General features: G+C 41.0%; 1 protein-coding gene across 3 annotated transcripts; it reads right to left on the bottom strand.

Moving 5' to 3' along the window:
• Positions 1 to 514: 514 nt before the first annotated feature.
• On the bottom strand, positions 515 to 17,120 carry sh3tc2 (SH3 domain and tetratricopeptide repeats 2). 3 transcript variants are annotated; one of them, XM_085905352.1, is made up of 22 exons: positions 15,856 to 17,120; positions 15,168 to 15,266; positions 14,002 to 14,130; positions 11,041 to 11,168; positions 10,740 to 10,845; positions 10,482 to 10,625; positions 10,197 to 10,392; positions 9,986 to 10,059; positions 9,573 to 9,768; positions 9,208 to 9,344; positions 9,075 to 9,125; positions 7,713 to 8,017; positions 6,754 to 6,948; positions 5,185 to 6,045; positions 4,877 to 5,097; positions 4,545 to 4,711; positions 4,229 to 4,406; positions 3,994 to 4,144; positions 2,963 to 3,085; positions 2,732 to 2,882; positions 2,482 to 2,678; positions 515 to 1,474 (listed from the first exon to the last, which is right to left on the bottom strand). In XM_085905352.1, exons 1-22 carry the CDS (start codon positions 15,974 to 15,976, stop codon positions 854 to 856), a joined length of 4,551 nt encoding a protein of 1,516 aa, XP_085761478.1. In that variant the 5' UTR covers positions 15,977 to 17,120; the 3' UTR covers positions 515 to 853. The 3 variants fall into 3 exon arrangements, with proteins under 3 accessions (XP_085761478.1, XP_085761481.1, XP_085761480.1); XM_085905355.1 differs by having other exon boundaries at positions 9,078 to 9,125; XM_085905354.1 differs by having other exon boundaries at positions 11,041 to 11,165.
• Between the last annotated feature and the right edge of the window lie 3,082 nt (positions 17,121 to 20,202).

The following is a 20,202-nucleotide window of genomic DNA, read 5'->3' as shown; positions in this document are numbered from 1 at the left end:
GGGATCGCTGGGAGGGCTCAGAAGAGACAGAAGAATATCACTTGTGGCTATCTCATACTCTTACAGTTGTAGTATATTTGCTTTTGTTCCGTATCTTAAATGGTTTGGCACAGGTATTGTCTTTTACAAAAAAAAGGTATCATTTTGACCACTGTGACATTTGTTTAGCCTTCTGCGTTAACTGTTTTGAAAATGTCGATTTTAAGTTGCCGGCTGCGTCAAAACAATCAATAAAAACTGTAATACTCTAAAAATATTTAAGTAAAAGGTTGGGAGATATGCGGATAATCGTGCAATAATTTTCTTTTTATTGCATGGCCACAATGTTGGAATTTGTTTACACACTATATTTGTCTTGTTTCCACAGTACCCTTCTTTCAAAGGACTCTTAAACCCCTGCAGCCAAGCAGTAATGCAAAAACAGTATCCTAAGGAAACATCCATCCATCCATTTTCTGAACCGTTTAGTCCCCACGGGGGTATACTAAAAAAAATTACTTGCGTGTTCTCAGTGTCAACATTGCCCAAAAATAATTTATTGATGTTGTCATCTGTCAAAATGTATTCTTTCTCTTGTTAACATAATCTTATAAGACATGTCGCAGAAGTATAAAAGACATAGAAAACCCATATCATTGTGACAACATTCTGATATGCCAACTGTATCATAGAAAGGCACATCATTTAAAGGAAATTAGAACTCTCGTCTCATTCGATAAACAAGTGCCATGTTGTTGGAACATTGGATTCCTTGTACTGGCTCAGACACATGTCTAGAAAAAAGAAAATAAAGAACATAAAGTGCCACGAGTTTTTTTTTTTTTTTTTAGCGTGGAGGCCCACGTGAATCCACTCAGGATGAAAGGTTATCTCCACTGCTGGGATCTTTCTGATCAAGATGTGGAGCCATGTCCAGTTCTTTCTCAGGATAGAGACTTATTTTACTGGACAAATCATCATCCCCATTTAATTGTTTGGGGGAAGTTTGTACAGTGTCTGTTGAGCTGGATGAGTCTGACATGTGCTCCCTGGCTGTGTCAAAGGACTCTGTCAAAATACTCTCATTATAAGACTGACTGGCAGTAAATGCAGGGATGTCAACCAATGAATTGTTTGTGTCAGGAGGAGGAATGTAGTCATCCACTCTTCTGTTGTCTCCCTGACTCAGGATCACAGTGCCTCTGTCGGTATCCACTTGCATCCGACAATTTCTTTGGAATGGTTCACTGTCACAGACTTCATCTGTATCCTTTCCAATTTCCTGGTTCACAGCAGAGTTCTCTGCTCCCGAAAGAATTCTCTTCAGGCTATGGGCTCTGTCTCTGTACAACTGGCATAGCTGAGCATCAGAGATGTGGTTCCCGTGGATCTCCGCTAACTTCATATACACTATGTACAGGGCCTCGGCATTTGCTTGATCCTCCAGGGCAGCTGCCAGAGCAAGGTGGAAATAACCCAATGCATCATATGAATCCTGGAGAGGCGGCATGAGAAAAAAAAAAAAAAAGGTTTATCCAAAATCAAGAAACAATCCAAAAGAATAGTTTGTGAAGCATACATTCTAGGAACTGCAAAATCCTTCAAAACAGAGTATTTTCAGGGACATGGTCAATTTCTCAAAGTGTGCTAATGACTGGACAAACAATAAATTAAGGTAATTGAAATAACAAATAAAATAATTGTAATTGTACAAGGGTCCCCCATACTAAAGGCTGCTATGTTGACTGTGTGAAGAATTCAAAGACTTAAGTAGTACTGCAGTCCCATATTTTGGTGGAGCACAGTCAGAGTTTCAAGTCGAATTCGATCTGATGTTTTGGTCAAACCTATACTCACTTTTCCAAGTGCAGGCTTTTCAAATGAGTGGGCTATTTCTTATAGAATTCTCCTGTTTGCAGTTTTCTTTTCTAACCAACATTATTTGCTGAAAAACTCACACACTTGTGTTTTTTTGCAGGCTCAGGCCAAAGCCCTGTCCAATAGACACTTAAGTAGTAAACCTTGAGGTGTGGTAGATTACTCCCAGATTTCCGCTATTTGAGGCAGGACTCGGTTCCTATCATTGGCGAATAACGGGTGTATACTGAAATTTGATTACAGTCACATACAGAAAGAAAGAGCTGGACAGACGGTGTCTTTTGGTCATCAGTTTTTGAGACTTTTTTTTGTATACTCTATCATGTGCATTCTTGCCAAATCTTATGTCAGCAAAAAATCCAAACTACCCCGCAACGTTTTCCCCAGTTTTAAACCCTGCATTTTAAAGAATGAAGACTTTTTGCAGCTTTTTCTGATTCTAGGAGTATTATATTATTGACTCGGGTTGAAGGATTTCAGGAAAATATTGATTTAAGATTTTTCTAACAGATTTCCATTTGATCAGTTGCCCAGTGTGATCACCAAACTGAATTTTACGGAACTGTGAATGCTTGTCTCAGCATTTGCACAAGGGAAACATTTGTGCCATTGTCCACGCAGTACCTTGAGCTTGTGCAGCGTGAGATTTCCCAGCCTGCTGTAGACCTGAGTGTAGTAGCGCGCTTCCATTGGGTGCTCCATGACGGGCGGACAGAGAGACAAGGACTTGAGATAGTAGTTCTCGGCCATCTCATAATGCTGAAGGTTGTAGTAAACTGTCGCCAGTCGGTGGTAGGCTGTCCTCTCATTCATAATCACACCTGCAAAAAAAAGTCGTAACTCCATTGTACAAACTTAGTGGCCTTGCTTGTACCTGTTTTGTTAGCTACTTCAACAGCTAGTGTCGCGTATTGCAGAGCCTCTTCCTGCTCCCCTTGGTCCATTAACAGCTGTGTCAGTTTACTCGACAAGCGGAACTCTGAATGGGTGTCTCTGATACTTCGGGAAAATGGTAAACTGCCATCCTGTTGAAGAAAAAAAGCCAAAAATGTACCATATGGGAATTTCAAAAGCAGCTTTGAAAAAGATTGTGTTTTCTACTTACCCTGTAGAAAGGCACTGAAGCCATCCTGTTCCTTTGTCCTTTGAAATAGACGTCCCCTGCTTCCTCATAGATGTTCATCGAAAAATGGGGGTCGTTCATTCTCAGGGCTGTCTTCACTGCTGCCTATCAATCACAGTTTCATGTTCATACAGTACAGCTGATTTCCATGATTACAATATATTGGATCTTACAATATATTGGATCAGGATATAAGCTACGCTGATCCTGACTATAACCAATAGCATTTTTAATATGTTTAAAAAAAAATGGAAAAGAATCAAGATCCGCTGTATATGTCCCATTTCACTCATCCGCTGCTGGCCCAGTTAAAATGGATAGTTGACATTTATGGGAATGAGTTAAAATGGGCTTTTCTGCCTGCCTTTCAAGCAAGTTGTGTTTGTTCTCACTCATTTTTTATTTTTATTTTTCAAATAAACAAATAATACCCACGCTTTTATTTTGACGCAAGCAATGTAAAGCAGGAAGTATAAGGGGCTCATGTGATATATTGAGGGGAAAAAAATCTGCCAAACGTTGATGTCAAGATTTTCTATTAAAATCCAATAAAGACTTGCATCATCTCTCCAGTTTAGCTCGCTGTCTAGCTCCAATTTAGCTCATGTTATAGCGAGGACAGGACATTTAAAGGCATTTAAACTTTGAATATTTGGAACAAAAACTTGAACACTAATATTCAGACCCACCCACTATAGCAGTTTTCTTTACTTTTTTGACCATCATCTAAGCTTTAAAGCGCCTCAAGTTCGCTTTTGTAATTTTGCCGTGGCTTTGCACAGGTCTGTGATATAAATTATGAAATGTTTTCTCATTAAAATGTTAATTCATTATCTTCAACACTTGACTAAATAATTCCTATTATGAGAAAAACATCCAGCCTAAATTATTTTATTTTTTTACTGGCAAAATATGCAGGCCCACTGAATGCAACCCGATCAGATATGTACTTAAACTGTCAAAACGTCCGACCCGTGAGACCATCCAAACCTATTGCTAGCAGCCCTCCTCACCTGCAGGTACATGTCGGCCAGCTCATCCTCCTGGATGAGATAATAAATTCTTCCCACCTGCAACCAGGACTCAGATTCTTCTTCTCGCTTGCCTAAATCAATGGAAATCCTCAGGCTTTGCTTGGTGTAATCCAAAGACTTACGAGATGATCTGTACCACATATTTGAAAAACGTTTTGGTCTGTTGTCATAAAAAAAGCAGGTTGTGAAAAGCTGAATGAGAATTAAAAGTCACCTTTCAGTATTGAGTGAGAGGTAGAGGCTGCTTAAGATTTCAAGATACTCTCCTTCAAGTCTCTTATCCTTCAGCTCCCTGGCTACTGACACGCAGTGTTCATAATAGACAATGCTTTGACCGTAAAGCAGTAGGTCTGAATAGAGCCGACTCAGCACCTTGGCCACCACTAACTGACCTACACAGTAAATAAGGCACAATTTGAATGCAACACATTCAATTACATTAGGAGACTGTAAAGTGTTGTCCAATAGTTTTGTTCACTAAAGGGTGTACAATGTAAAATTGGTTTATATTGATTAGTCTTCATACTTACTGGGCAGGTTTCTAGCATGCAGTGCCATTAGAAGTCCCATTTCATAAGACACCCTGACGCGGTGACTCTGCCCCCTGTCTTTGTAGCTCCTCCCCAACCAAAGGAAGGTCTGCACATGCTCCTCATCTGTGGGGCTCTCCCAGAGTTCCTCAAAAAGTCGCAGAGATCTGGAATAACAACTAACAGGTAAGTCAGTTGAAGACTTGTTGCCAGAGCACATACTTTTCAGCAAGTGATCACTTAGTGATTTGATATATATATTTTGTTGATTATTGAAAAGGGGTGTATACACTTGCATGGGGAAGTAGTCGAAAATTGGGAGGATATCTGACCTGACCAAGAAATGCTCTGCCAGTGTCGATGCCCCTGAATGCAGTGCCAGGCAGCCCAGGTTGGCTAGTGCCAGGGCCTGATTCCTCTGGTTTCCGCTTTCCCGGGATATTACCAAGGCCGAGTGGAGTTGCCAGCCTGCCTCTGGTACACAGCCCTGTTGCCTCAGACACAGAGCCAAGAGATTGTGGATGACACCTCTTTGAGTGGAGCTGTCCGATCCCTGCAAAGTGGATGGACATGAAAACAGACATCAGAGTACTTTTAAAAGAAGGAGCAAATGAAACATGACTTTAGAGTGGTTTTGTACCTGAAGAGATATAAGCAGTGGTTGTAGGACACCCTGAGCTTTCTCAGCCTGGCTTGTTAAAACCAACAGCCAGCTGAGCAACACAGAGGCTTCAAAAGCTTCCTCCTCATTGATGAAGCCTCCCGTCTCCACTGCTCGTTGAGCACAGCACACAGCCTTATCAAGGGCACCATACTGCTGGTAAACTGAGGCCAAGCCCAGGCATAGGTCCCGCTGCGACTTTAAGTCCCCCTCTTTCTCAGCTGTAGCCAGCGCCTGCAGCAGGTAAACCACAATCTGGGCAGGAAGCTGCGAGGTTCCCTCCTTCCAGAATGGGTTCAGGCGAGCTGAGTTCCTGATAAACCTTTCAATCCTCTGGAAGGAGTCACGCAGCGAGTGGTCTTGTCTTGAGTCGAGGCTCAGGGAAGCCAACACCAGGTAAGGCATGTATTTCCGATGATAAAGCAAACTCAATAGCCAATTGAGGTCCAGTGGTGCTACAGAAAGCCCGTCGTTGGCCGAGAGAGTTGAGGAGAGGAACTGGAGGCGCTCAACAAAGGGAAGAGCATCGTCAGGTTTCCTTAGTAGCAGGAAGAGGCTGGAGATAAGGTAGCACACACGGGCCTCCAGATATTTATCCCCTGTGACCATTGATCTCCTCAGAAGCAGTTTGAGCAGTTCAATTTCATCTGAGGATGTATAGGTATGTTTGGGAAGACAAAGAAGCATGGCGCTGGCCTTCTCCAGGGTGAGGGGCAGCTTATCGGTCATCCGCTGCTTCAGGTAGACGGCTGTGAGGTTAGTGAGGAGAGCGATCAACAGCGGTGTGTCTCTGAAGCTGTCCACCTGAATACTCAGCGCTTCCTCGTAGTACACGCGAGCCTGAAGACGGAAGATATTGTCAGAAACACTAACATTCACAATCCACTTCAGATATTGAAATGTGTATGATGAACTTGCTAATTAAAACAATGTTTTCATAAAATTGTAGGAAGATAAAACGTGTCTCTGTATACAGTAGAACATGTTTGAACGTTTTTTCTTTTCTTTCTGCTTCATACCAAGCATTGTTACTACTTTAGTTATGAGATAACATCAGAATGTTTATCATCAAATTAATAAAACAAACAAACACAGTAGAACATATTTGAACGTTTTTTCTTTTCTTGTTTTTCTTACTGCGCATTGTTACGACTTTGGTTATGAGATAAAATCTGAACGTTTATCATCATATTAATAAAACAAACCTGTGCCTTTTCAGTTAAGTTCTATATTGACCAGCACATAGCAATAATTGGTTATATCATGTGCATTTTATTGACATTATCTCTGAAAGTGTTCAAATGTGTGTCTGCATGTCGATATGTCATGACAGAAAAGTTTTTTTTATTTTACATGAAACACTAAATGACAATAAACAATAGTACGTCACAAAATGCCTGTATTGGATCTCCATAGATTTTGAACTTTGACCTAAGGTAAGTCTGACATAGGTATGAGTAGGTTGTAATCGCATGAGAAACAGTATGTGATACAATCAAATCAATCAATAAAACCACAAATGGATGACATAATTAGAATATAAATGACCTGCGATAGCTTGAGCTTCCTGGCACAGAGTCTTCCCAGGAGGAAACATGCTCGCCTATGTGCCCAGTGCATCCCCATCCTCTTGGCACACTCCCTTACACTCTCAAGCTGACCTGAGAGCTCACTCTCGCTCTTTCCATTGAAGGTCACCCACAGGAAGGAATACTTGAGGTCATACATGGGGAGGAAGTCTTCCTAGGGGGGGAAAAATAAACATACACTAAGTCTCCGAGCAGATTTTAGTGTACAAATGTAAAATTATTTACTGGCACCACATCAATTACAATTCCATCTTGCAAGTATCTCAAGTCATGTGTTGACAAATTTGACTTTTTGTTCAGTAAGAGAGAAAATCATTGCCATTAAATGGAAGCTAACTAAAACACCTTTTAGAACCTGACTTGAAACAAATGAAACGTGTCAAGACGCAATCTGTGAACCCTTCACGATCTGAGGCACGCAAGCACAGAAGCCAGCCATCTTGGATCACTAACTACGGTAAATACACTTGATCAAAACACATTCACGCACACAAAACATGTTGCCAGTGCCTACACAATAAACGGTGCGCATTAGTAAGACAGGTAAAGTTTGGTATTTCTTTCTAACTCAAATTAATCAATCTTTCATGTATTCTTTTTATAGAACTTGGGTATTTCGTATAAATTCCACCCCAAATGTATTTCCTGTAGTGTTTTAATAGAACTTAAACTGTCATTCATCTTGTCAAGATGATGAAAATATAATAGATGGAACACCTTGCAGGATCTTTGTGTATGTTTCTTATCATGTCAAACAAACGCGCACCATTGCGGAAGCATTATTAAGGCATTTTGTTCTTGTGTAGTTGCCTTAGTTAGCAATCCAAGATGGCCGACCTACAGCGCATGCACGCTTCAGATTGCATAGGGGTCACGGATTACGTCTTAACAAAGTGACTTGATTGCAACTTTGCTGACCTGGAAGTGGTCATGGTTTAGCAGGATCAATGTTGGATCCCTAACTTCTGATACATCCCCCTCCCAAATGTTTTCCTCCAAGAAGAGAGGGAGATCTTCCTGGAATTCACCGAGTTCTCTGAATGTGTCTTCTACAGTGAAGGACAGGCACCCTCCCTCCTGTGTCAGAGAATTGTGGGACTGATAGAGAGACACACCAGGTGATGAGTGCGATAGCGATGGGCGGGGGGAGGATTGGTACGGGGGCGTTCCGCCGCTTCTGTCCGACATGACACTCTGACGAGTGCTTGCAGGGACTTTGGGATCTGAGAAGGAAGATTATTGTTAGACCACAAAGGAAGTGACAGCATGGTAGTTAAATAGGAGTGGCACATAATCAGTCCATCCACTTTCTCGACTAATTATCCTGTTCCCTGTTACAGAAGGGGCTGGAATGCATATCAAGTCATGGGCCGGTCGTCTGTCAATCACAGAACCAACGTTGAGTGGGACCTTTCATGCCAACAAGTACAAACAAGTCAATTACGAAACCCACTATATAGTCAATGCCAACCACATGACAGTAACTATGTGTCAAGTGCACACCAAGGCAACGAAACAGTTACAAACTTTAATCATTTTCCACTATGCAGAAAGCGAATGAATCACATTTATAGTTTATAGACTCATCACCGGTGTGTCACTCTATTAGATTGACTGCTTCAGGTTTTGGGTGTGTTCAGCGACGCCGGAGAGACGACCTACATTCTACATTATTTTTTCTAGTTCCCCTCACTCGCCTTACATTTTTACTTTATTTTTTAGAGTCTACTAATTTATTTTTAGTAATGCCAGTTTCGACCGCGTCATTTCTTGAAATTCAGACGTGCTCCGTGTCTTTTTTTTTGGCTTTGCCGGTCCAAAGTCGCCCATGGCTCGGTGCTCTACGCCGATGTACAGTTGGGCATTCACCTATACACTAACATAAAAAAAACACTTGTCGTTTGGTAGCCTTTTTTCAACATGGTCTTCATGCATGCACAAATGAGATCTGCAAGTCACTAAGAGCAGCCAAAGGAAAAAAAATGTGATGACAACCATAGAAACAAAACTGGACCATGCAAAGTAAAAAGAAAATGCTTACATTTTAGGACTTGAGTCTTTGTACAATATGAAAATAATCCAACAATGAGGTTAGGGTTAGGGTCAATTTCTGTGTATTTGTGTTTTATTTAAATGGCAAATTACTTGGGTGTATGGTAGGAATGAATGTTAAAATTCTAGTAAAAACAGCAATAAATTGAAGTTAGCAAAAACATTTATTTCAAGTCACTAATGGCTCCAAACAAATGTGTTAAACACACAAAATAAGGAACCGTTTACCACGTTTGGGCCGATTCCTGATGTACATGAAGTCAGTCTCATCCAGCCTGTCTGAAAAGACATGGACACACCAAAATACATCTACTGTGTGACAACTTTACAAGCCAACATTCGTGATGAGTTTGAGCTTTACCAAGCCTGTACATCGAGCTGATGTCAGATGAGAAGAGCCTTTCCATTAGATTGCCATCACACGACTCGGAGCTAAACAGGCTTGTCTGAGCCAGCGTGGTTCGCTCCTCCTCGGTCAGAAATACCAAATGGGTTTCACTGTACAAGAGAAACAAAGGCAGCATTCTCATTAGAGCTGTGGCTCTGATGTTCTCATGCTTTCCAGTCTGTCTAGAGTTTAGTTATGCTATAAACATTAAGATAAGCAAGTAAAAACAGGAGGATGCGGTTTTTAAGGATGAAGTGCTTTACAATGAAAATGACGCACATCAGCAAAAGACCATTAAATTTCAAGTCATACTATACAATGGGGTTAAATATATTTACAGGGACATGGTGTCCAGAGGCTTGACGTGGGACTTGTTGATGAAGCCAGTACGACCAGTAGAGGAGTGTTTTCCAATGAAGACGCCAAGGCCTCTAACAAGTAGTCCTTGAATCTCTACAACGTCTCCTTGATTTAGCTGGAGCTCATCTTGAACCACTGGACTGTAGTCGACCACCGCTACACACGAACCTGTCACTGCCGTGTTTATAGAAGACAAAAAGTCAGCATGAACGATTGGGTGGACATTGGAGTTACTGTATCAATGCCATCCCACCCCTCAAACTTTCACCTAACAATAACACCAAAGTAAAGAGGCAAAAACGCTCACATAAAGTTCCATTTTACAATTAATGCTGTTCCTGCATAAATAAACAACCACAAAGTTACTTTCTGTGTGTACTGTGTGTTCTACCGAGTGGATGTTCAAATGCTTCCTTGTCTGTTGGGGAGCACCCTGCATAACCCGGGTAATTCCGCAGGAACCACCTAACCAAAGGGGACAATGCCATTAACAAAGACATACGACTTGTTGATGCACATAATCAGCACAAGTCAAGGTAAAGCAAGTATTTTACATTGCATCATAAAGTAGCTCAATAAAAATCAAATAGAGAAAAACTCACTGATAGAAAGGGTAGGGAAGCGGCTGAGTGGCAGTGATTGGCACTAGGCCGTGATGTCCAGTAGTGAGCAGAGTACCTTCCCACATATCCTCCTGTCCCGTGTCCTTCACCATAAGAAGGTCATTCTTTTTGAAAGACAGCTGATCTTCATCATTCTCGTCATGTCTTGTGCACAGTGCTTTAGCAAAGAAAGATCCTGTAACAATGTTCATTCATTAATAAGACTTAACTATAGAAGCTATATATTCCATGTGTGCATTTGTGCGTGCGTGTGTCATCTCATACCTTCCTGGAGTAAAAGTTCGAGGTAGAGGGTGGCCAGATGATCCTCATCTACTTTGACACTAATCTCCAAGTCGCTGAGCAATTTTGGCTCCAGCCAGAAAGACTGATCACACAGGAAGTTCTCCAAGCACCGTGCCACATAACCTGCCATGCAGTAGGTACAAAGACTGTAATTAATACCAATAACAACAGCCACAATGGACATCAATATTGCTAAGAGTAATGACAATAAACAAATCCCCCTCAAATAAAACCTACCTAAAGCTAGATAAGTCGAAAACTTCCAGAGTTCCTCTACAGTTTTAAATGTGAGGACAAAACTGTCCTTCTCTGCATGGACAGACACCAGACGTGCAGACAGGTCCTGCAAGAACAAAGACTCCTCCTCATTAGCTGAACAGAAGATTCGACAAATGCATTTCACAGTGCATTGTGAAATACTACACATACAACCTCCAGTCCTCATTGGGTTATTTAAAAGGCTTCACTGGGTTATTTAAAAGGGCAAGATTAACAGCCATGTTTCTGGACCTATTCATGTCTATCATTTTGCACTCACCTTAAATAGCTGGATGACATCTTTGCTGTTGCTCTCAACTACACGGAGCCGGGTGCGCAGGGCTTCCTGGAGAGCCCGGTCGGGGTGCTCACTTGAGCGTCGGCGTCCAGTGAAAAGAAGCGTAACTTCTAGACAGGATACATAAAGTCAAATGAGATTTGCGAAAGAACACTGGAAGCCAAAAAGCTTATAGTTTCATAAAGCATACTAAAAGTAAAACTGGAATGGTTTTACTGTCTGAAAGCAAGAGGAAAACTTTCGGAAGTTCATTAAAGATTTTCTATGGTAGCTCATATTACAGTGAGATGCTTTGTGAGAACTACCATAGTCCCTAGAGGAATAACAAAGCTATTAGATTGCTGACTGGACTCTCCATGTGGCCATTTGAATCCATTTAAAAAGCAGAAACCATAGGGTGTGATGGACCTAAGATGCTGAGTAGGTACATAATGTGTCCTGTCGGTATGCATGACTAAACTTCCTTAATTAGTTGGAACATTATAGTACAGGTTTGTCAATCCACTATGGTGCAAAGCATGGGGTACGAAAGCGTAAATCCATATACCGTATTTAGCGGAGTACAAGTCGCACTGGAGTACAAGTCGCACCAGCCATAAAATGCACAAGAAAGGGGAAAACAACATATAAGTCGCACCTGAGTATAAGTCACATTTTTGGGGGAAATTTATTTGACAAAATATAACACCAAGAGCAGACATTAATAGGCAGCAGGCTGAACGGTACGGTATGCTAACGTTACATAAACACATAACAGGAACTGAGAACATGCCTGACGTAACATTACGTTTTTTTCAAATAATTATAACATAAATAAGTTTATCGAACCATCTGTGTCACTCCAAATCATTAAATCCATAGAAATCCGGTGTCATTTAGAAACAACTCCGCTGACTCCAGAAGTAAATGCGGCGCTGACGTCAGACTCGCCGTCAGTTGCGATTCCAATTATTCCACAGGCCTATATAACTATAACATAAATAAGTTTATCGAACCATCCGTGTCACTCCAAATCATTAAATCCATCAAAATCTCCGTCCGTACCACACCTTATGAACAACTCAGCCGACTCCGGAAGTAGATGCGGCGCTGACGTCAGACTCATCGTCAGTTGCATTCCCAAAAATTCCACAGGCCTAGAGTGCCCTTATGTGGTTTAATGTGAAAATAACATGTGAAGCGATATACTAGTAGGTAATATGTCAAGTAATAATATTTTAATAATTTTACATATAAGTCACTCCTGAGTTTAAGTCGCACCCCCAGCCAAACCATGAAAAAAAACTGTGATTCATAGTCCGGAAAATATGGTAGTTTTATTTAGTCAATCTTACTTTTCCTGACATGACCTGGCAGGGGATCAGGGTAAGACTTTATTATTGTTATTGTATGTTTTATTTGTGCAGTGCAGTCCACGTTGTGTGATTCTATGTGTGAGGCGGTAAAGTCATTTGTATGCATCATTGTTGTAATCAGCAATTTATATACACCTAAATCTGGATTTTACTCGGTCTTTAGGGTCAAGAATTTGGGAATCGCATTAATCCCGAAAGCACATTCTATAGAAAGTCTTGTCTTTTTAGGAAGGCATGTTTTTAGGTAGCCGAAGGGGTCCTTAAGTTAAGTTAAATTACGTCAGGTATGCTGATGGGCAGATGGAATGGACGAGAGAGTAAAGCAGCCACTTATTCTATTACTGTGTCCAGCCATGCTCTTTGATTTATGAGTGACTGTATTGATTGGGGAGCTTCCGGGAACTTCCCCCTTTCTGAATCAAAACCAATCCTTGCTATCTGTAATATAGGAGTCAAAGATCAAACGCTTTCAATTGTAGCGGAAATTCAGCAAATCACTAGCGCATTACGCACTGGTCATTTAGCTTCATACAGTCCTTATATCATTCATTTAAAATACTACTTGAAAATGTATTCATGACGAAAAAAAATGGGGTCTATGACCAAACAACATTAGAAAGTCGAGTAGGGTTGAAGCAAGTAAAACTGAGATTTTGACTTGTTTACGCCACACCTGCGTAGTTGTAACTTGTCATGGTGAACGCTTAGCAAATGGCAGTTCAAACTATTTAATAAATTTAGACCTGCAATTTAGTAGATCAACTATCTTAAATATTAGTTAAATGTTAATATGCTTTTAACCTCAGTGTCCTTTAAAGCAGCATTATTCAATTAGCGGTCCGCACTTACGGCCCAAACCAAGTGGCCTAGCCTGGTGTCCAACCTGCCTGAAATGAATTGCATTCAAGAGATGCAGAGAGTATCTGAGTTGGCAAGATTTAAAAAATTCCTGAACTTTTTGAGACCATGAATGCAACACTCGCGTAGCCTACCCATATTGCTTACGGTGTTGTTGTTTTGAAACATGGCTAGCGGTGCTAAAAATAGGAGTAGTATCAAGATACTGGGACAAATGTCTTCGTTTCATTTTTGAAACATAAATTTCACAAGGAAAACTGTCGATTTAACCCTGTCCGCACCTAATGCGTATGGCCCCTCTACATTTCTTGATTAGAAAATTTAGCTGATGGATGAATTCGTAATTTAACAGCCTTGCTATAATGCATAATAGATTTGACATTGTTTGCTGGAATGAAGAATGTTTGTTGAAAAATAATTGACAAATTGACTTTGAAAAAAGTAATGGCAAAATAAATTGCACTCGCAAATTTGTGTGTCGGGTTCGCAATTAGAATTGTATTTAGTGAAGTGGTAGGCACCCACGTTGTGTGTCCGGAGGTTCACATGGAAGACTGACTGCTTAAATTTGCTGTGAAAGTTAAAATGGGTCTACTCATCTGAGAAACCTGCTCGTGTCTGATCATGAAAAGGGCCATCACACTTCAGAAACCTCACACAGGCATTTAGCGGGTTGCACTGGAGCCACCTGTCGAATACTTTGGTTTAAAGTGCAGCATCAGGAACCTACCTGAGGAGCATTTTTCGCCCACTGTCACCCGACTTCCTTTAAGAATGGCCTCTTTTCTCTTCCAGTAGTTGTCTGGCTCTGGGTCTACTTCTGACTCCACCAGGGGGCCGTCCTCATCTTCACCTACACCTGACGGTAGACACGCAATGTAAGAATGGATCACAGTTTAACACGTGCTTAGACAGTCAAGAGCAAGGTGATGCCGCCAGATGTTTCAGAGCACTCTGAATGATCTCTTCAAATCTACAGACTGTTGTGTTCTGTGACAATACAAACACCAAACCTAACAAGTGTAAGAATACACTTGCTTCTTTCCATGGATAAAAAAGTTTGTCTCAAGCTTTTCACATTCTTTAGTCATCAGCGGTAGACCATGAGAGTGCAACCAAAAACATGGAGGAAAAAAAGCAAAAACAATCTTATGTGAAAAGAAACAGTTAAATCGGACAGATATTATCAAGAGTAAGAGAGATTTTTTTTTTTTCTCACAATTGCAACACCTTCTGTTTAACCTGTCGGAATTTCACCGTAATAGCATTTCTTTCCCTCTGCGTTAATAAAACAAGCATCTTTTCCTCTTCTTCTCAAAAGCTGTTATCTCAAATCTAATGTGACGCCATCTGCCATCTGTAGGGATCTGTAAGTCATTACAGTTTACACAAGTGAATTTCGGAGAGAAGCTGGGTGGGACTGAAACCCTCTACCACAACTTTAAAAACATTCTTGACAAATACGCGGATGGCAGGAAACTAGTTCCAGTTTACAACAACATTATTCTAGTATTGTTCCAATATTTCTGACTGTCGACATTCGTATTTATTCTGATCAGAGTGCAGACTAATTTCTACACTGCATTTAAGATGATGAGTGAGTATTGAGTATTTATTCTGATCAGAGTGCAGACTCTGTTTTCTACACTGCATTTAAGATGATGAGTGAGTATTGAGTAGTTTTAATCTTTTCTATCACTGTTAGCCAGAGAGATGGCTATTAGCTGTCCCTAATGAGGTCAACGAGGCTACCGATGGTTTGTTCCAAAGCGCAGGAAAAATGTGCACCGACACTTTCACGGTCACGTGTCTTTCTAAATCATTTGTTTTCTGCTCAAAATATTGAAATACAAGTTTGATTAAGGCAGATGCAATTTGCTGCAACACATACCCTACCTTCAGTCATGATGTAATTTCCAGAAAAGTGTTCGTGGGTCCCCCCGAGATTATATGGTGGTTCCCTCCACAAGGCATCCAGCTCAGCAGGAGAGATGTCTGTGAAGAAGTATGTCACATATAAGTGCTTCTCACATACTATACTGTTACTTCTAAACACGAGGGGATGGGACAGGTGATACAAAATGTTAGTCAGGGGGCTTGGGGTAGGTTTACGGGGATACGACAGCATTGAGAGCACACTTAGGGTGACGTCAGAGAATCCCCCGGACGTGCGCAGCCAACTCTGCACCCGACTCCTGGGTATGCACTCTTTTTCAGACATACAGGAAATAAATTACTGTTACAACAGCGGCTTCCTTCTTTATCAACATGCTGTGTCAGTGCTAAGGTATCCTGTAAAGCTTTCTTTCACACAGAGACAATCGAGAACACAACTTGGCCACACAATACAACATGACATGACGTTGGAGAGGACAAGAGCCCATTCACTTCCATCCTACGACACAAAACACAGCACTGACAGAACCACTCGGGTCGCACTTGCGGGCTCACATGCTTCTACGACACAAACAACACACAATGCCCTTCAATGTTACCTTCTTGGCTTATTGTGTTACCCATGTTGCACAGAGAACTACACTCCACTACAAGTCATGACACCCGGGCCAAGTGGGCTGGGACCGACCTGTGAAGGAGGAGAGGCAAAATTTGATGAGGGATCCACAGCAGGAAGAGTTCAGCAGCGGTCTGCAGCAACAAGACGCCATCTGGCCCAAGAGGCGGCAGCTCCCAGGGATCAATGCCATCCCATCGGTTCCCTCCTGCCTATGGAGCAACAATTCACTCTCTTCCTCTCCGCCGGACAGGCCCGCTTCCCGTTCCTATTTCTGCACTCCCATTCTTATCCTGCCTAGTCTTTCACTCTCTCCCCTCCTCGGTCCTCCGTGTTGAGTGTCCCTTCTCTTATTCTGTTTCTAGTCTGGCTCCACTCCGCAGTTCCATCGTCTGTCTGTGTCCATCCACCTCCACCCAGAAGCCTCTCTCTCCCCTGCTCAGCCAGTGTGTGAGTGCACAAAGCACTCTCACCAATTCATGAGTGTGTGTATGTGTGTATGTGTGTGGGGGGGACCTTACAGAGATTTCCCCCTATCGTGTGTATGTGTGTGTGTGTGTGTGTACTGTTAAAATATGCTCAGAATGTGTGTCACAATAGACAATGTTGTCTGTCTTTTGTGTGAATTGCAGAGATAATTGCTGATCTACCCAGTACGGCAATGCTATGGATTGGCAGGCGGCAAGGTCACAGAAAAGGCGGGGGAAGAGCAGCCTGGGTGGTACAGATAAAGGATCAGTTTATCCACATCCTAAATTTCTTTGTCCTCTGATGAGTAAGAAAGGTATGACATCAACACACAAAGGCACAATCATCCTGCACAAACATTGAAGAACGTTCATCACTGTTTGTGGCTAAGGGAGGCATACAAATAGAGCTGCTGATTGTCAAAATAACAGATTTTATGCTGATTTTTACCAAATAAATGATTAGCCCAAATTTTGCCCTACCTGATTCAAGCAAATTGTCCCAGCAGTACCGACACTGAACTGTATTTCATGACATGTCTCCGTTCATGTTTAACATATGATAGAAACAACCAACCTTGTAGAGATAGAAGGCAATGTAGGAAGCAATAAAACACAAATGTTTCGCAACAGTACAACAGAGAGGTTCCTTATTGGGTCATTGGAGCATTTACTGTATTAGCTCTATGAATGTGTGAGATAATTCACTGCAAATTGTATACTCCTGAGATATGTTTGACATGAAAATATAGAGATGGTTATTCAATAGATTGGGGAGATTATGGACATGGAAAACATTTTTAAAATGTTCTTCAGTCCAGAGTGTACCCCACCTCTCCGCTCCACAACCTCGTGCCCTAATGAGTACCAGCAGTTCTGAAACTAGATGGACATAGCAGACAGTTTCGGTTCATTTAATAAAAAAAACATTCATTCAATAAAAAAATATTCAGGAAAGTTGTTTTTAAACTGGCTTTAAATTATATATATATATATATATATATATATATATATATATATATATATATATATATATTTCTATATGGAACAGCAGAGTTCAAACCACTTTTGGAAAAACCCTCTGGCTTCCTGCCACATTGCAAATATATTCATGTTAGGTTTAGTGAGAACTCTACCTTGCCCACAGGCATAAGTTTGAGTGTTAAAGGGAAGTCAACCCCCATTTTTTTTTGTAATATGTTCTGTGCAACACAGTCATAACACAATGATTAATGTTCTGTCTGCGGAATATAAATTTGACAGGTAAAATCCACCTGTTTTTATCCATCTCAGGGGGTGGCCAATTTGCGTCTTGCTGTCAACTGAAAATGACATCACAGTTGCTGCAAGTGGCAAAATGGCCGCCCCCTGCCATGAATTTTGCTGCTTAATTCATGTTCCACAAACGCTAAAGCTCGATTCTACAGACTTTGGGGTCCAGAGTTTGGGAATACTGGGGTACTTTTTTACGTTAATTTAAATCAGGCATATTGTTGGGCAACCAAAGTTGTCTGTTTGCCGTCCATCAGTCTGAATTCACCCCACTCATTGAAGTCTGTTGACATTTTCTTAAAAGAAAAATAATACAGATGACAATATCAGGCGGATTGAGTACGTTATTTTGATGCTATGTGAATTGGATGGAGGAGAGAATAAAGCAGCCACTTATTCTACTACTGTGTCTGGCCATGTGCTTCAACAGTGTGGATAAGATGCTTCCGCAAACTTTTCCCTTTCCCAATCAAAAACAATCCTAGCTATCTGTAACACTGTCATAAAGCAGTCATAAAGACAAAACAGCCATACCTATTATCAAACGCCTTTAATCGGTCACGGAAATTCATCAAATCACTAGTGCTAAGGTTCACATGCTCGTCATTTAACTTATATCATCTATTTAAAAAAAATTGGGGTCAATGACCAAACCGCATTCGACAGAAAGTCGTGTGCAATTGAATCGCGTAAAATCAAGTTTCAGTTGTATTAATAAGAATGCCGTGTTTAGACTAGTGGGGGCAGATCTATTATTGTAAAGACATTTTTGGGGTTGACTTCCCTTTCAGTGGTTGTTTGTCTAATCTTCTGCCCAGCAAGCAGTCTCGGGTGAATCCCACTTCTTGTCCCAAATGGTTCCAGTTACCACAACCCTAATGAGAACAAGTGGTATAGAAATTGGATGGATGGATGACTTAACATCAGCTAATATATCTTTTCATCAGACAGTTGTTGTCATTGTTTTAAGACTCATGATCTTGTTTCCTTCACATTAGATGAACTAAGATCATCTCTGTGAGTCCCCCTGAGAAGCATGACTTAATTCACACTCAAATGAAATTGTTGGTGCGCTTCCGTTAAAGAAAGAGAAACTCAACAGTGGTCACTGAAATAACTTGAAAATGAATTTCCAAAATGCACTTTTACAAGCCACAAAGTCACTTCAGCTCTATACTGACAGATATGACAAAGTAGCAATTAGTAAAAAGAAAAACAACACAGTGTGGCAATGAAATGAAAATGAGCTACATTTATCTTCTTGGGTGGCTTTAGTAAATCTGAATATATGCAGGGTCCATTAAAATTTGCCCAGGTCACTTCCATTAGTGTTTTGACAATTATGTTTGGTCATAGACTCCAGTTATTTCAGTGACTGTTCTCTTTTTCCTTCTGTAATGGATGAGTTTTGTGCAAATGTGTGTAAAGCTAACACTTGCTTGTGAATCTTGTAAGATTAGAATAATCCAATATTTACTGAGTGTTTTCTAACCACTATTTAGGCTTCAGGAGAAAATGTCTTGCGCCCTTATTTTCCCTCATTTGTGCACTGATTGTCAAAGAGGCCGAGACCAGTGCCATCATGTCTGATGTGCAAGCGACTGAATTTGAGCATGCAAGCGACTGAATTTGAGCGTGAAAGCTGTAACTATGAGCTATACGGATATATTCTGACATTGGATGTTAAATTGCTTGTTCTCAGAGTGCAACTGAGTCGGTCTAATCTAATAAAATTCTGCTCCAGTCTGACAGGGTCACATGCTCTGTCATTGCTACAAACCAAAAGCTGTCCAGGAGTCAACTGCTGTCTAGATTACAAAAAAAACTGACCACGAAACACACACTTCAATAGCAAAGTGACTTGTAGTTGTGATGTAGACGTCACAATATCTTCAGAGAACAGCTGTGGTTTGAGTTGCAGTTTCCTGACAGCTGGGACATCAAACTCATTCCTCTCACAAATGGCAGCTCACCCTGTACTGTGTATGTCAATAAAGTCTCATGTCACTGAAAACAAGATAAGCCACAGATACAGCATTTGCAGCCTTATAAGCATTCACATGAAAACAAGTTAACTTTTCCTTCACACACTGAAGCCAGAAGTGCAATTGGGGCACTCTGCAAGCAACATTCAATCAAATAGGAAACATATCTGGTCACGTGAATGAATGATCCTCGTGAGTTTTGGTTTTTTTAACTGGATTTTTAGATTTGTAATATAGAGTTTGGTAATTTGAGAAAAAGGGTATATAATTTTAGACTTACCCCCTCTCTGTTAGTTCACTTGCATGCCTGTGGGTCTAGGACAGAGTTCCCTGCAGGGAGAGTCCCACACTGTTGCGGAGTGGCATTCGCACTACAAACAAACAATCGGAGTTGAATTGTTGCTTTCGATTGGGTTCAAGTTATACAATATGTTGTTATATTTTAATCCACGTTCATTGCATACAGACACAAGTAGAACACAAGACTATAGTTGTATAAGCGCACACGAAAGTCATACACTATGACAATTACATTTGTGAGTTTATGGTTAGTACAAGGTTTAACTTTGACAAGTAGGATATTTTTAGGATACCGATAAGTGCTTGCATATTTAGAGTAGGGGTAGACACACACGTTTACCTCTTTTCTGTTCTACTCTTCAAGGTATTCCTCTTGCGCTGACACAACATGTGTG

The sequence above is a fragment of the Syngnathus leptorhynchus genome, chromosome 2, assembly GCF_054491065.1.
Source record: "Syngnathus leptorhynchus isolate UIUO chromosome 2, UIUO_Slep, whole genome shotgun sequence".
Classification (NCBI taxonomy): domain Eukaryota; kingdom Metazoa; phylum Chordata; class Actinopteri; order Syngnathiformes; family Syngnathidae; genus Syngnathus; species Syngnathus leptorhynchus.
The sequence above is the reverse complement of the archived record's forward strand: the minus strand, read 5'-3'. Positions and strand labels throughout refer to the sequence as shown.